The 16,649-nt window shown below is 39.3% G+C and overlaps 1 protein-coding gene across 1 annotated transcript in view; it reads left to right on the top strand.

The window, feature by feature from the left end:
• Positions 1–537: 537 nt before the first annotated feature.
• Positions 538–16,649, top strand: part of LOC128870354 (rho GTPase-activating protein 6-like) — a 124,479-nt gene continuing 108,367 nt past the window's right edge. The window contains exon 1 of the mRNA XM_054112968.1: positions 538–835. Within this exon, the coding sequence (XP_053968943.1) occupies positions 538–835 (298 nt within the window). The remainder of the gene's footprint in view (positions 836–16,649) is intronic.

Here is a 16,649-nt window from a genome sequence, read left to right as displayed (position 1 = left end):
ACATTTGTGAATTCGCCTTGACACTAGATGGCAAGGCCAAATAAGGCGAGACAGCGGTCGCTAGAAAATACGAGTTGCCAAATCTAGAAACTACTATAGTAATTAAACACATGCAGAGATACACGCGCCTAGGGTATTTAGTAAATTAAACATGAGAATGTGTAAACGTGAAGCAAACCGTTTAAATGTTAAATATTGTAAATTAAGTTTTATTGCCATTAGTTGTGACTTTTTTTTAGCAACTCAGAGGAATCATTGTGTGACGTTTTGGATAAAAACGTAACAATTGGTATTAGAAGAGAGACTATTGAATAAAGACAAACGAGACGGGACATTAAAAATGGCAAAGCTGAGAGAACTTAAGATTCAACAACTTAAAAAGGAGTTAGAACAGCGTGGCTTATTTACTTCTGTAAACAAAGCAGAGTTGCAAGGACGGCTGCGCGATGCTATAACACAGCTGCGCGATGCTATTACAAATATGTGTTCCAGCTAAAATTTGAGAAATCATCAGAGAAGGCACATAATCATGTGATTATGGCTGCAATTTCACAAATTTCGGCGCGAGTAACATCGCAGTCGCCACAAATATCAGAGGACGTCGATGTAGACGAATATGTGTTCCAGCTAAAAGCTGAGGAATCATCAGAGACGACAGATAATCCAGGACGATTTTCACAAGTGTCGGCGAGAATAGGATCGCAGTCGTCACAAATATCATCGGTAGTCATTCCAGTCGGCAAAAATATTATCGTAGATCTCACAAATGTTAGCAGAGTTGTCGCTAAGAATAAATGCGCCGCTGGGAAAACAGGATACACGTATGTATATCCAAGTTAGAATACACATATTCCCGTCGCATCTGCAAACGATTGAGGCGGAGGTAAACGCAGTGAATCGTCTATGTGCACTACAATTAAATTGTCCCAATATTTCAACAAGTGGTTTCAAAATAAAAATTCCAGCCTTTGCCGGCACTGCAACATTCTCTATATTAAAGCGACAGTTCAAAACAACAGCAACAAAAAAACACTGGAATACTGCAGACAAAGTTTCTGCATTGCTTGCCTCGCTCAAGGGTTCTACCGCTGAAGTACTGCATACAGTTCCAGAAGGCAATGGCAGCTATAGATAGACGTTACGGAAGTGACCACAGGCAGTAAATGCTGTAGATAGAACTGGCTTATCGGTGCTAGAGGACAAATGAGGTCTTGCAGAAATACACAACAGAGATCGAGCGTTTAGCGCATTTAGCGTATGCAAAGGAAACAGCAAATTTCGTGGAAAAGATGAAGTGTCAAGCTTTCATAAGAGGTAAACGAGACATGGTCAAAAAACGAGGATCACACTCAACACATGGGGTACATTTGCGAAGACAGTGTCTTTTCCACTGAGACAGCAGCCCTCTTGAGCAAGCCAGTGCTCGAAGTCCATCGGGTTAAAGTTGAAGAGCGTACAATAAAAGGAGAAATCAAGAGAAAAATATTAAGAGAGTCCCTTCCTTAACTTACACGACCCGAAAACTCAGATTTAAAGTGTTACAACTACGGTAAGCCCGGATATTTGGAACGCTATTGTAGAATACCACGTATCCAACCGATGACGAACTAAGGCAAAAGGAAGCAAAAGACGCTAGAGATAAACCATTTCGGGCATTGTAAAGGGGAAAAACATGATAAGACTCATTCACTACCTCAGTGGCCTGGTGATATCGAGTGTAAAGATTGCCGCGAAGCCGAGAGATCCGAGTGAATAGTTAACACCATCGGCTGTCCTGTCTGGATTGAGGTACACAGTTACCTCTTTTATGGCTAGGACTTCTGCCTGGTGGACGCAGTAGTCGAGAATTCGGACAGATAGCTCTAACCCTAATTCTATTGAAAAGACCCCATAGCCTACTTTATTTTCTAGCTTGGATCCATCCGCGTAGAAATTAATTTCCCCTCTTCTCCATGGTCTTTGAGTTTGCCACTCTCTTCTTATCCCGTCAAGAAGAACCAGTCTATAATGTCACAAAATCAAACACTTTGTTTTCACGAACGGTGTCAGGATATCTTTTTATTAGTTAATTCATAGAATTCAAGTGTTTTTCTATTAACATTTCTTTAACTACAACATTTAGTACAGTTCTCTTAAATGAATATAATAAGCAAGTAAAAATATTTCTATAAAGTCCGTTTATGATTCTAACACGTCTACTCGGCGGAAGCGTTGCGTACGAAGTGGCAGGTGCTCGATAAGCGGTGCTGTAGTATGCTTACGCAGAATCATCTGTTACTATGGCCTTGCCACAGGAGTAATATCATGTGACACTATGGCGTTGCCACAGTAGCAAAATCATATGACAATAAGAACCCCCTAGTCTTGAAGAATCTGTCGTAAGTAGGTTTAGGGAAAGAGTAGTCAATTCCATGGCTATAACTAAAAACGTAGTTCTTTGTACCTGCTCAGCAATTTCGTATAACTTGCCTTTTGAGTTGATGGTCACCACACAAGTTAAAATAGGCCAAACTACCGAAGTGTAAGGCCAGTGAGTGATACGAAGTGTTAGTCCCCATTGAATTCGGACCGCTTGTTTGCATGGGTGCAAGCCAATATTGTCATTTTGAACCCTATTCCCAGTATTAGACTTCCACGTAAGTTTCCTGTCTAATATGAGTCCTAAGTACTTAACATTCTCCTTCGAAAGAATTTCCACACCCTTGAAAATTAACGGGAGACTGTGGGCAGTCTATGTTTCCTTGTAAAGAGAATTAGTTCAGTTTTATCGCGGATTTTTCCGAGTCCCGTACTCTATCTACAGTTACTAAACGTGGCCAGCGATTGGAAAATCGCCAGCGTAAGCTGTGATGTGGCAACCCCCTCCCTTTAGGGTCAGCAGCAAGGAGTTCACTACCAAAATCCTGAGGCGAGGGGAGACAACTCCTCCCTGAGAAGTACATCTACAGATCTATCTGCGTATTATTGTGTTGCCTATTCTTCCTGTTACCTTTCTTCTGACAAGTACGGTCTCGATCAGAGTAGTAGCATTAGATTCGACTCCAAAATCTTCTAGACCACCCGTTATGGCGCCTTGTTGTTAAAGGCTCCTTAAATGTCTACAAAAGCTACCAAAATCAACGTTTTTTTCTTCCAGGGTCTTTTCCACGAAAACGAGATAAATTTAAATTTTTTACAAAATTAGATCCGGGTAATGCAAAATTGTTATAAAGACCCACGAATACTTACGACCGAGGGCACATAAAACAAAAAAGACAACCGGCTTCAGTTACAGAATTTATTCAAGTGAGGGTTTAGTTCTAACATTTATTACGTCAAGGTAAAAAAGGAGAGAATGGCAAAAGAGAGAATTAAAGAGACGTGTGGATTGCAGAGTTGCCATATCGACAGTATTCAACACAAATCAAGCAGACTGGTATTACATAATGAATTATAGTCTCGAAGTACGCGAGCAATTTAGTCTTCACAAATTTAGTCTTAAAGTTTTCCCCATAAAATGGGTAAAAATTTCGAAGGCTTCTTTCGGGAACATTAAAGCTTATCCGCTCAAGTAGATCTGGACAGTCAACGATGCCACTATCAACACTGAAAATAAATCTCTTTTCAAGAGATTCCAGATTAATTAGCTTTAGCCAAGAATTATAGGATGGACCGGCGATAACAGGCGACTCAAATCGGAGAGAATGTAATGCTTGCTTAAGAAAAAAATTTTTAAGCGCGCTCTATTTTATTAATCGAGAGTTGGTCGTAAGGCCTCCAAATGATAACAGCGTGCTCTATATGAGAACGAACAAGAGGCGTAAACAGCAGTAAATAGGTATACGGATCAGAAAATTCAGATGTATTGCGACGGACGAAACCAAGACTTTGAAAGAATAAAATTAATGTGGCCACTAAAGGAAAATTTCGTATTGAATAATACTCCAAGATCCTTAAACTCTGTGACACTTTGCAGTACATCATTAGAAATGATGTAGGATGTGCTATAAATGCACTGACGCCTCGAAAATGTCAAATGAAAGCGATCTTTTGCACCAGCGATGAAGATTGTTCAAGTCGAGTTAAAGTTGCTGAGCATCCACTGAGTCCTTAACAGATGAGAAGATTTTTAAATCATCCGCAAAGAGCTAGAAATTAGAAAAAGTAAAACATTTAATAAAAATGTCAAAAAGAAGGGGCCCAAGGTGCTCCCTTGGGGGACACCTGAAATAGCAACCACTTTGTTTTGGACAACTAGCAAGTACTCAGACATTAATAAAGTCCATTGTACTACACTTGGATTCTCTTTTAATTTTCTTTCAATCTACTCGACCTCCGAGTAGATCTTGTGGTGCCAAGGCGCCAAGGTGGTCGCTTCTTAACACATCAGTGCCAAAAACCTCAAACCTAATTCGAGCGAAGGCGGGACAGACGCACAGGAAGTGGTCCGCCGTCTCATCCTCCTCTTCGCAAGCTGGGCAGAGTACACTGTCTGAGATGCCCAACCTTTCCATGTGCTTCGCCCACAGAAAGTAGCCCGTCGTCAATCCAACCAGCTGTCTGCACTCCCATCTGCTTAATGACAGGAGGGTTTGCGACAGTCGATCGGACATGAGAGGTAACATCAGTTTAGTCCATCTGCAGCCTCTCTCAGTCTGCCAAGCTCGCTTGTGGGCTGTAGTAAACCATTTGCTTACCGTGGCTTTGATGGCTGCAGAAGTAAGAGGCAGAACGGGCTCCGGCTCAGAAAAGTTGCCTCAGAGCCCACCTTAGCTAAGGAGTTAGAGTTACCCACGATACCCACGTGTCCCGGGACCCATGTTAGCATCAGGCTGTTAAGTCTACTGACACAGTTCAGCCTAGACTTACAGGGCTCGACTCTGATGTGGTTGGAGGGCTGTTTAAAGTCATGAGCGCAGCTTGGCTGTCGCTGCAGACACAAATAGATCTGCCTCTCCATCGGTTCTCCACAACAAAGTTCATGGCTTCTTGAACCGCATACAACTCCACTTGAAACACAGATGCATGCATTCCAAGAGCGAGAAGCAGTTTTGACCCGCTGAACTCCACGTAGACCCCAGAGCCGGAGCCATGCTTGGTCCTTGAGCTATCGGTGAAAATGCGAAAGCAGTGTTTGCAGGGCTCATTTTCAGAGTTTGACCACGACTGAGCCTCTGGTAGCACTACACTGTATCTCTTTTCAAGTACGACTCTTGATGGCATGGAGTCAAGGGGCATGGGGAGAATCGTTGGACCGAAGTTCATGCCTTCTCTGTTTTCTAATGCCGGACAGGGGCCGTACCAGTTCCCATTGTGTTTCAGCCTGCAGATGGCCTTCAAGGCCTCTCCTTGGATGAAAGCATCAAGTAGTGGAAAACCAATCAGAACATCTAATGCCGTGCCTGAAGTAGTCGGAAAAGCTCCGGTGCACCAGATGGCCACAGTGCGTTGTAGTCTCAATAAGGTCCTCCTTCTCATCCAGACCACTGATGCATAGGTGATAGTAGGTCGTATCATGGCCATATAGATCCATAGGACCTTGCTAGGAGAAAGACCCCACGTTTTACCAAAGACACCTTTGCACTGCCAGAAGGCTGTCAGTGCTTTGGATGTCTTTGTCACGTTGAAAGTGTGACTTCCAAAAAAGTTTACTATGGATGATTACTCCAAAATATTTGATTTCTTTGGAAAGCTGGATTGTGACTCCATTTAGCTTAGGCAGAACGAGTCCATCAAGCTTCCTTCTTCTGGTAAAGAGGGCAATACCAGGTTTGGTGGGGTTTGACGATAGCCCATTCGCACAGCACCAAGTGCCAATCATATCCAGTGTTTCCTGCACTTTTCTACAGATGTTCATAGCGAAGGGCCCGTTATCAAGCAGGCAACGTCGTCCTCAAATGCTTGTGTGTAGACTCCAGCACCATTCAAGGTGGTGAGTAGAGGATCGATCACCATGCACCAGAGCAATGGAGACAGCATACCACCTTGGGGGCAACCTCTATTAACCCCGGACGACACCAGCATATCCTCCTCCGCCCGCACCGTGACGATTCTTTGGGCTAGCATTAAAATAACCCAATTCACCAGCTCCCGGTGTACACCATGTCTGCTGGCAGAGCTGCACATACTGTCGAAAGTGGCATGTGGCCCGCTCTATCCTAGGAACAAGGTTTTGCAGTGCCGACTCGCAGGATTTGCCCCTTTCGATTAAGCTCCACCAATTTTTATCACACACCGTCTGTCCGTCAAATATGGCTGAGGCCATTGCAGAATGCTGGAGTGCGACATTTTGTCAAATGTCTTAGAGAAGTCAGCGTAGACGCAATCATCTTTGAGCACTTTAGAAAACGATGGAATACAAAATTCGCTAAAAACAGCACGATTAGCAGCTGTAGAACAGCCAGTTACACCATGTTGGTTTGGGTTAATTAAAGACTTAACCGCAAAATAAATGTCAATTCATTCAAACAGTTTAGAGATGATTGATAGCTTGGAAATCGGCCTATCATTACGAACATCAGTTTTTCTTCCACTTTTAAAAAAGATGTTATGATTGTAAATTTCCAATCCTTTAAGAAAGTGCCCGTAGATAAAGATTTATTAAAAATAGTCTCTAGAGGAATTGCTATCGCTGGACAATTCTTAAGCAAAATAGCTGAAAGACCATCAGCATCTGTATGTGAAGTCTGTTTAAGAGAAAGCATCCCCTTGTAAATGTCATCAGATAAGATATACAGATTGCTAAAATTTAGAGATGAAGATATCTCGGATGAGAAGTCAGGGATACCTCATCAACTGAAGCATAATTAGACATAAAAAAGTCTGCAAATAAGTTAACTTATCACCCAACATCATTGAAGCAGGTATACTCGAACTCGACTTTTTTAATTTTACAAAATTCCAAAATGACTTCGGATTAGTTTTGACGTTCCACTCAGTATTAAGTATGATATATATGTAGGTTTTGAAAAGCAGATCATCTAAGCACTTAAATTTCTTTTGAAAATGTTTGTATTTTGCAAAAAATAACTGATTACTTGTGGCTTTACATTTCTTAAAGGATTTTATTTTTAAGGTTTTTTAATTTCTTGATTTGCTTATCATGCCAAGGTGACTTATAACAGCGTCTCTTTTTTTAAGGGGGGAGCCTGCTTTAGAGGCTTCAAAAAATCGATTTTTTCGTGGATTTTTTTGGGAAGGAAAGAAATACTCGATTGAAACGAAACTAACTTTCAGGTTTTATTGTTATATTGTATATTTCAACAGTCTTCCCAAATTTTTTCATTAAAATATATGTCATATTATGCCTGGTACAAGCATTTTGCCGAGGGGCCTCGAGTGTGCATGTGTCGTGCGGCGGGAAAGATGCAGGTCGCAATTTTGATCTGAATCCAATAACGCAAAAAAAAATTTATTTTAGTATAGTATAGCTTCTAGTTAAACTAAGAAAATTAAACAAAAAGTGAGAAATTCAACCACTTTTCGCTAATTAAAAAAAAAAACATTGTTTCGGAAAAACAAATTCACTTTAGATTGTTTAAAAAGGGGGTTAATCATAACTTTCTTAAGGTTTTTTTGGTTCAACTAGAAGAGAATTTAATTCCGAATACAATCAATGTTATCTCGTTTCGATAGGACGTTTAACTTTTTCCCTATCTTTCCCGCCAATTAGGAAAACTCGTAAAAATAAAAAAATTCGAGCACTCCGGCCGCTCGTATACCTGCTCGACGCTTGCTCACAATTTCTTCTGTAACTCCGAAAATATTTTGAATTTGCTTTTGAAATTTTGAGGACACATTCTTGGATAGTTTAGGATGACATTTATGCAAAACAAAAATCGATTTTTTTAAGCCTCTGAAGCAGGCTCCGCCGTTAAAGGAATATTATTAATGCAAAGTTCATGCATTATTGATTTAAAATAAGAAAAACAACTGTGAATGCTCAAATCGGACAATAATTCATCCCATTTAAATTCTAAAAGGGAATTATTTAAGTTGGCATAATTACAGGACGCATAATTAAAAATAGTTTCATCAATACACGATTAAGGTAAAAACTCATAAACATTTAGCTTGATATCTGAACGGACATGATGAATACCAGCATCGAATATTGAAGAAATACACTTTGATATAAAATAATTAATATTATCACTTACAAAGACTAAATCTAGTATTTTATTTAACTTATTACAAATTCCGTTAATTTGAGTAAGATGTATGCTTAGGAGACTATCTATATAGTAAGATTATAAATTCGTAGTGACATCGCTAGGTGAGAAACATGCATAAATTAAAATCACCGAATAAGCAAAGGTGATCATCATTTAAATTATCTACAACTGGAGCAGGGATATTGTCCACATGCGCCTTATATAGGGTGGGCCATGTAAAATTTGCTTTTTGAATCGGCTATAAAAAAAAAAACTAATCAACCACGACTGGGTTTACAGTGGGCCATTCGATCAACCAAATTTTTAAGCACATTTTCGATTGTTTGCGCTCCAATTTCGGCTGATTATTCGGTTTTCAAAAACGGTAGCCAAAAGTTCGAGTGTAACTTTGGCAGTGTGACAAGTTGCACCGTCCTGTTGAAACCAAATGTCGTCCATGTTATCCTCTTCAATTTTTGGAAACAACTCGTTGAGCATGTCACGGTAACGCTCGCCATTTACTGTAACCTCGGTTCCGCAGTAAGTAGGCAGTACAATATAGCTTTCAAAGAATATTATATACCTTGGTTACAACAAAGTTTACATGGTCAACGCATGATAATCTTGAATTTATTCTGAAACTCAGGTGAGTTACTATGTCGTCAAAGTTAATATTTACTTCATTAAGTATTATTGGCGGCAAAGAGCTAAGGTCATACTTTCAATGAGAAATAACAATCGACTTCGTCTTTGACTCGTTTAATTTCAAATTATTAGATTTGGACCAGTTAGAAATACGAGTGAGGTCTTCATTAAGCCTTGCTATCAAATCTTCAATAAGACCTATTGGCCTTGACAGGAAGATCTGGGTGTCAGCAGCATAGAGATGAATCGACGAATTTTGGCAACACTCAACAATATCATTAATAATAATACAAAATATAATTGGCCCTAAAATAGAGCCCTGCGGCACACCTGATGTAAGTGGATTTAGACTTGAGTAGTTATCGCCACACTTAACTTGTTGTAGCCGATTCGAAAGGTAACTTTTTACTAGTTGCAGAGAAAATGCTCCAAACTTAGAGTGATAGCACAATTTTTGCAGTAAAATGTTGTGATCAATAGTATCAAATGCTTTTGAAAAATCGAGTAGTACTAGCACTGTTAGGTAGTTTTTATCACAAGCAGAGCGAACATCTTCAAAAATTTTAAGCATAGCTGTGGAGCAACAATGCAGACTTCTGAAACCTGACTGGAAATTACTCAGCAGATTATTCTTGTCCAAGCCGCAGGTAATTTGTCGTGCCAAAAATTTTTCAAATACTTTCGATAGGGCAGGTAAAATGCTTATTGGTCTGAAGTGCTGAGGAGCGGTAGAGCATTTTATTTTTGGCACAGGTATTATATTTTCTATCTTCCAGAGATATGGAAATGTAGATGAGTTGATTGAAAAGTTAATTATGAGCTTAAGTGATGGTATTACAAATGGTAGAATAATTTTAAGAAATTTAAGGCAAATGCCGTCGGTCCCTATAGCATTAGATTTGACAGTATGTACACACTGCATCAAATCCATCTCTGTTGCAGACACAAATTCAAACTCAGCGTCTTCAGCACGCTCTCGTAGAGGAACTTTTACAGGTGTGTCGAGTGCAGCCCTGTTAGATGCTAGAAAGTGAGTATTTAAGATTTCTGGGTCCAAACTGCACACGGGATTATCCTCTCCTGAGACACCTAAGGTTTTAAGGTTTCTCCAAACTATCATTGAGCTTCCATTGTACATATGCCCTTTTGGCATCTCTAGTGATTGCAGTTACTTCATATCTCGCTACCCGATCTTTTTGCCACAAGTGAGTGTTTCTATCATTTTTCCATTTCTTATATGCTTTGCTTCTTCTTCTTCTTAATTGGCGCGATAAACGCTTACGCGATTTTGGCCGAGTTTAACAAAGAGAGTCGTTTCTTTCTCACACACCAAGTGAAGCCAAGTCCTCCTCCACCTGATCTTTCCAACGCAGAGGAGGCCTTCCTTTTCCTCTGCTACCACCAGCTGGTACCGCATCGAATACTTTCAAAGTCGGAGCGTTTGTATCCATTCGCACGTCGTGCAAATGACACTCAACCAACGTAGCCGCTGGATCTTTATTCGCTGCGCTATGCCTATGTCGGCGTAAAGCTCATACAGCTCATCGTTCCATCGTCTGTGCCAACGTGCAAAGGTCAAAAATCTTACGCAGAATCTTTCTCTCGAACACTCCAAGCGTCGCTTCATCGGAAGTTGTCATTGCCCACGCTTCTGCGCCATACGTTAGGATGGGCATGATGAGAGTCTTGTAGAGTGTTAGTTTTGTTCGTCGAGAGAGGACTTTACTACTCAATTGCCTACTTAGTCCAAAGTAGCACTTGTTGGCAAGAGAGATTCTACGTTGGATTTCAAAGCTGACACTTTTATCGGTGTTAATGCTGGTTCCTAAATACGGGAAGTCTTTTACAACCTCAAAATTATAACTGTCAACAGTGACGTGGGTGGCGACACTCGAGTGCGCCGACTGTTTGTTTGAAGACATGAGGTACTTCGTTTTGTCCTCGTTCACCACCAGACCCATTCGATTTGCCTCCTTATTCAGTTTGGAGAAGGCAGAACTAACTGCGCGGTTGTTAAGGCCGACGATGTCAATATCATCGGCATACGCCAACAATTGTACGCTCTTATAAAATATTGTGCCTGAGCGACTAAGTACCGCGGCTCGTACGATCCTCTCCAACGTCAGGTTAAAGGAGTCACACTACAGCGAGTCACTCTGTCTGAAACCTCGCTTGGTATCAAACGGCTGGGAGAGGTCCTTCCCAATTCTGATGGTGCTGCTAGTGTTGAGCAACGTCATCTTGCATAGCCGTATTAGTTTTGCGGGGATACCAAATTCAGACATCGCGGCATACAGGAAACTCATTTTCGGACTGTCGAATGCAGCTTTGTAGTCGACGAAAAGATGGTGTGCGTCGATTCTATTTTCATGGGTATTTTCCAATATTTGGCGTATTTTGAATATTTGGTCGATGGTAGACTTTTCAAGTCTAAAGCCACACTGATAAGGTCCAATCAGTTGGTTAACGGTGGGCTTCAGCCAATACGCTCGCTAGAACCTTATAGGCGATATTTAGATGAATAATTCTGCGGTAATTGGCACAGATTGCAGGATCGCCCTTCTTATGGATTGGGTAGAGCACACCTAAATTCCAATCGGCAGGCATGCCATATTTTGCACAGAAGCTGATGCATGCACCTTACCAGCTCCTCGCCGCCATGTTTGAATAGCTCAGCCGACAGTCCGTCGGCGCCTGCGGCTTTGTTGCTCTTTAGCCGCGTTATCGCTCCATCCGTAATTTAAGATTGCTCTGAGTGTCAGTCACCAGTTCGCCACCTTTGTTCTTACAGGAAAACGCCCCGGTCTTAAAACCTTCTGTAAGCCGCCGAACTTTCTGGTAGAATTTTCGGGCATTGCTCCTGTTGGCCAGCATCTCAAGCTCCTCGCACTCACGTATTTTGGCCTCTCGTTTCTTCTTTCCGATAAAACGTCTCACGTGTAAACCATGGTTTCCTGTTTCCATGGACTTTAACTTTACGCAACGGAACAAACCTATAAAATAAATGGCTGTCTAAATAACCGAGTTGTTATAAAATGAGTTGTAAAAAATGTTTTTTCGACACGTTTCGCATCCCACGAACGTACCCACCGCTACTGGACCAGCTGATGGTTGGTTTCGTCATCCATTGGATGGCGTCTACCTTCAGCGTGAAATGATGTGGTCAAAATGACTCCTGGCTCCCGGACTATTATCCCAAAATTAAGCAAAACAACTGCGTTCTTTAAGTTACATATTTACACAATACATCGGTTTATCAGTTACGACTTTTCATTGTTTAATAAACCAATGCCAAAAACCAACAAATGCAAATAGTTCATTTATCTATAATTAACGTTTTTTTAAGTTATTTTAATAAAAATTAAATTTTTCTAAGTTTATTTTGTAAATGATCTCGAAATGTACCGTTTGGCGATGAAATCAACGATACTACGATGCGGAAGGGAAGTAATTTTTCATTTACATGGGGCTCTCATTAGTTTGATCGTAACAGCTGACAGGGGACTGCGTTTACGTCGGTGAGTGTGCGCAGCATAGTGCTCATGCTGACGTGGATACGCAGAGTATTAATTTGTGATCAACGACACTAGTTTTTCAATGCAAAGCTTGTTCTGCAATAAGTGTAGCTCAGCTTGAAGCGATTCAGTCTTCCTGTTTATCCTCGACGAGTTCATTGACCTTGGCAATAACATAAACTCTGCTCTCTTAGAGTAACAACATGAGTAAATAACTGCTGCATACTCATTTGTTGTTTAAAATCATTTAATTGGATTGTTTTACCACAAACGTTCACATTCTGAAGCGAGAAGCAGATTTTTCCGGCAATATTTCCATTTGGCAGGCATTCGCATTATTGTTGCGCATAGAAAATATTCCAAAATTAGGGGCATCGGATTTGTTAGCGACACTGTCATCTATAACGACGATAGGAGGCGGCTATCGAAAGGAGCCACGGTGTTCAGCAGCACAAACTTTGCAATAGAATGGCTGCTCGCGCAAAAATTCGACGTCAGCTGGTAAAATATTTACGGAGACAATATGAAATAAAACATTATTCTTTACACATTGAATTTTTTTGTGAGAACGCTCCACCTTTTGCCCACATAGACACGACATGGTGAAGATTTTAAATAGCAAATCATAAAGAGTTACTGTCTCACATCTGCATATACAAAAGTAAAGAAAATAAACAGTTTAAACACGGCAATCAAAAATAAAAACTAATGTAAAGCCGATTTCTTCAAGGCATGACTTCAGGTCGAGTGGGTATGAGGGTAAATTATCCATGAGCCTGTTAGAATAAATGCTTGCGTCGATATACTAAAGCAGCGATCGCCAACCTTTTCAATGTGTTGAGCTACTTTCAAGATTTTGAAATAAACAGCGAGCTACTTGCACAAGCCAACATAAATTAAATAATACACAGTTATATTCGACATACAATACATGTATTTATTTTGCTAATATACGTTCTATATATAATAAACTTATGACTTATAGCAGAGAATGTTAATGCAATGAGAAGGAGCAAATGTTAAATGAGAATATGTGCATATAAAACTGCGAATCGAATAAATGAGTGATGTAGAAATGTTTGTAAGTGATTATAGATTAGCGCAATCGTGAAAGACGTGTTGTGTGTGCGGTACATAGTCTCAATTTTGACTCAGGTTCAAATCCTGTACGCGGTTTTTTGTTCGATATTTCATTTTTTATATTTGGTTTAATTAAAATTGATTTAAAATAGTGTATTCAGGTTTTTCTAATACCTGTTATTTAGAAATTTATTTGAAAGTTGGGATCAATTAGACTATCGTCTGAATCGAAATCCTTTTCTAAATTGTCCTCTATTTCGCTTCCATTTAGCGACAGCTCCTCCAGCCATTTTTCTATTTGGAAGTCAGAACTACACATCTCTAAGCGAAAAAGCCATTAACATTATAGCTACTGTTGCAAAAAAAGGGAAATATTTACAAATAATATGTAGTCAGAAAAATACCTTTAATACTAAACCTCGCCTCTCAGGCAACACGAATTAATATATCTCCGTAACAAAAAACTTTGCGCAATGAACGTTCGCCCACAAACTCACACAAGAGACTACTATCAGAGAATGTTAATGCAATGAGAAGGTGCAAATGTTACTGTGAGCTTTTTTTAGTACAATTGAGATTTGAAAGATTTGAAGTAAGGGAATTTAGCACACCGAGTTTATAGACACCTCACTGACTTTTGCCCACACAAAAATTAGAACACCACACATCTTTCACCTCAACACACAACACATTTCTCACCTCGACATTAAACCAATTAAATTTTTACTATTTTCGTATTTTTGATATAATAAGCGAATACGTAAAATTTATTACATAATTTTTTTTTCAATTACATTAAAAAAAAACGATTTAAAAAAAAAAAATTTATAAAAAAAGTTTGCGCCGGGAATTGAACTAGAGTCTATCATGTGGCGAGGAAAAATAGGCGGTGCGTTTATTTCTTCGACTGCTTATTTTTTTACCATTTTGTTACTTTTGAAATGATAAGCGGATACATAAAATTTATTAAAAAATTTTTTACGATTACATTAAAAAAAAAAATTTAAGAACAAAAAAAAAAAAAAAATTTCCACCGAGAATTGATGGCGAGTTACGTGGGGAGGATAAATACGCAGAGCGTTTATTTCTGCGCCTGCGTTGTGAACAGAAGGTTTTGTGCATGCGCGCGACGCGAATAAATTTTAATAAAGTTCTGAAAGTAATTCATGACGTTTTTCATTACATGTGTACATTCATAAATGAAAGTATACTCTATATGTACATAAATGATGGTATAGGACAATATACATACATAATATGTATGTACCTGTCAATAGGAGGTATTTGCATTCAGAAAAAAAGAACGGTTTAAGATAAATCACCACTTATTTAATATTGTATGTCAATTTATAGTTTATGTATTCGACAGCATTTACATACATACAAGCGCAAGAACATCATCTTCCTTTCATACATATGTACATATGCATGTATGCTCAAATAACCTTGACTTACGTATGTACACATGCCACAGCACATCACATTCTTACATGAAATCAAATACACATACGCACTAGTAAACGAGTTTCTTCCTAACAAGTGCAAAAACAATTCTGCTCTATGTATGTATATATACCGACTTTATGTCCTAGCATATATACACATATATACGAGTATACCTACTTGCCTTCTAAACTTCCTACAAAATAATTGTATTCATATGTTACTACATCCATGCACGTTCATACATTCATGCATATATGCGCGAGCACAGCGCTCCCTTCTTGCTTCCGTGTACTTTTGTCTTTCACCAGTCGATATTCCTAATATTGTTCTTACAAAAACACAATACTTTGATAGACGCAAAAGCAACAGCAAGCGCAACGCCATGGCCGCTTTGCCACCACACATTCTAAAATGTTCTAGAACACAACAAAAACACATACCTCACATGCGCATGTCGCCCAAAGCTAAAATCTAAGCCTAGCGACTACAAAAACAAAATACATTCGTAGACGCAGTCGCAGCGGCCATGATTCTATCAGCAACGGCGCTGAACAATTTAGAACAAAAACAAAAAGTTCATTCATAAGTTAGAGCTCATATTTCAATTTCATTCATAAAACGAGCCGCCCATATGCCAATTTTCGCGACCATTCGAAAATAGTCAATATTGGAATATTTCGCGTGGAATTATTTGCCAATATTTGATAAATCTTAAATTTTTGTCATGTCGAGTGGCCGCGGCTCCGTATGTATGTAGGCACCCTTATATGTATGTAAATATGTCTTCTAACTGTGCGACAGTCCCGAGTTAATGCGACTTCCAGCGAATCACACATTGCTGTCCGCAAAGCCGCATATATGTACCTTATGATCAGAAAGTACCGGGAATGTTTAAATTAAACAAAACAGAGTTAAATTTAAGGCAAATTTATATTATCTCCTTCAAAATTTGACCCGTCTGAAGCAACACACATGTGCCAACGTTTAACCCAGTCCTCCAAACACCCCGGCAGGCCGACATGGCCTTCAGCTCCTTCGTCGTATTCTCTTTTTGATCGGTGCGATGGCACGTTATCATCTCGCAAAATCCAAGAATTGTTTGCAACATACAGCATCTCTCAAAGGCTTCAAAACGGATGAATAATATTCTTTATTGACTGTCTGGCCCGATGGAAGGTACTCATGGTGCACTACGCCTTGGCAATCGAAGAAAACAGTCAACATCACCTTCCCGGTTCTTTTTGCTCATAGGGTATACATATCCCATCTTTCCACTGACGGACAAGAAGACGGTCGCAGTTGTTGTTTTTTGTATGCATACATTTTGCGTTCGTTGAAGGTTTGTATATATTTATATACATATGCGTGTATGCGCGTTTGGCTTTCTGGATGCATCCATGGATATTAGAATATTTTCTCATCAATATGTGTATGTAAGTAGTTCAGATTTGACCGAAGAGATTAAATATAGGAATGCATATTCATATGATTGCCTTTATGGCTGTTTTACATATAAATTCAAAAAGAGTATGAATAATGTTATATAGAAAATAAATTTCTAAATAACAGGTATTAGAAAAACCTGAATACACTATTTTAAATCAATTCTAATTAAACCAAATATAAAAAATTAAATAAAAATATCGAACAAAGAAAACTGTGTACAGGATTTGAACCTGAGTCAAATATGAGACTATGTACTGCATACAAAACACCTCTTTCACGATTGCGCTAATCTACAATTACTAATGGACTTTTCTACATCACTCATTTATTCGATTCGCAATTTTTAATACACATATTCTGCGTTAGTTGAAAGTTTGTATGCGTA

Source organism: Anastrepha ludens, chromosome X, assembly GCF_028408465.1.
Source record: "Anastrepha ludens isolate Willacy chromosome X, idAnaLude1.1, whole genome shotgun sequence".
NCBI lineage: Eukaryota > Metazoa > Arthropoda > Insecta > Diptera > Tephritidae > Anastrepha > Anastrepha ludens.
Note: the sequence above shows the minus strand (reverse complement) of the source record. Positions and strands in the feature narration are given on the sequence as shown.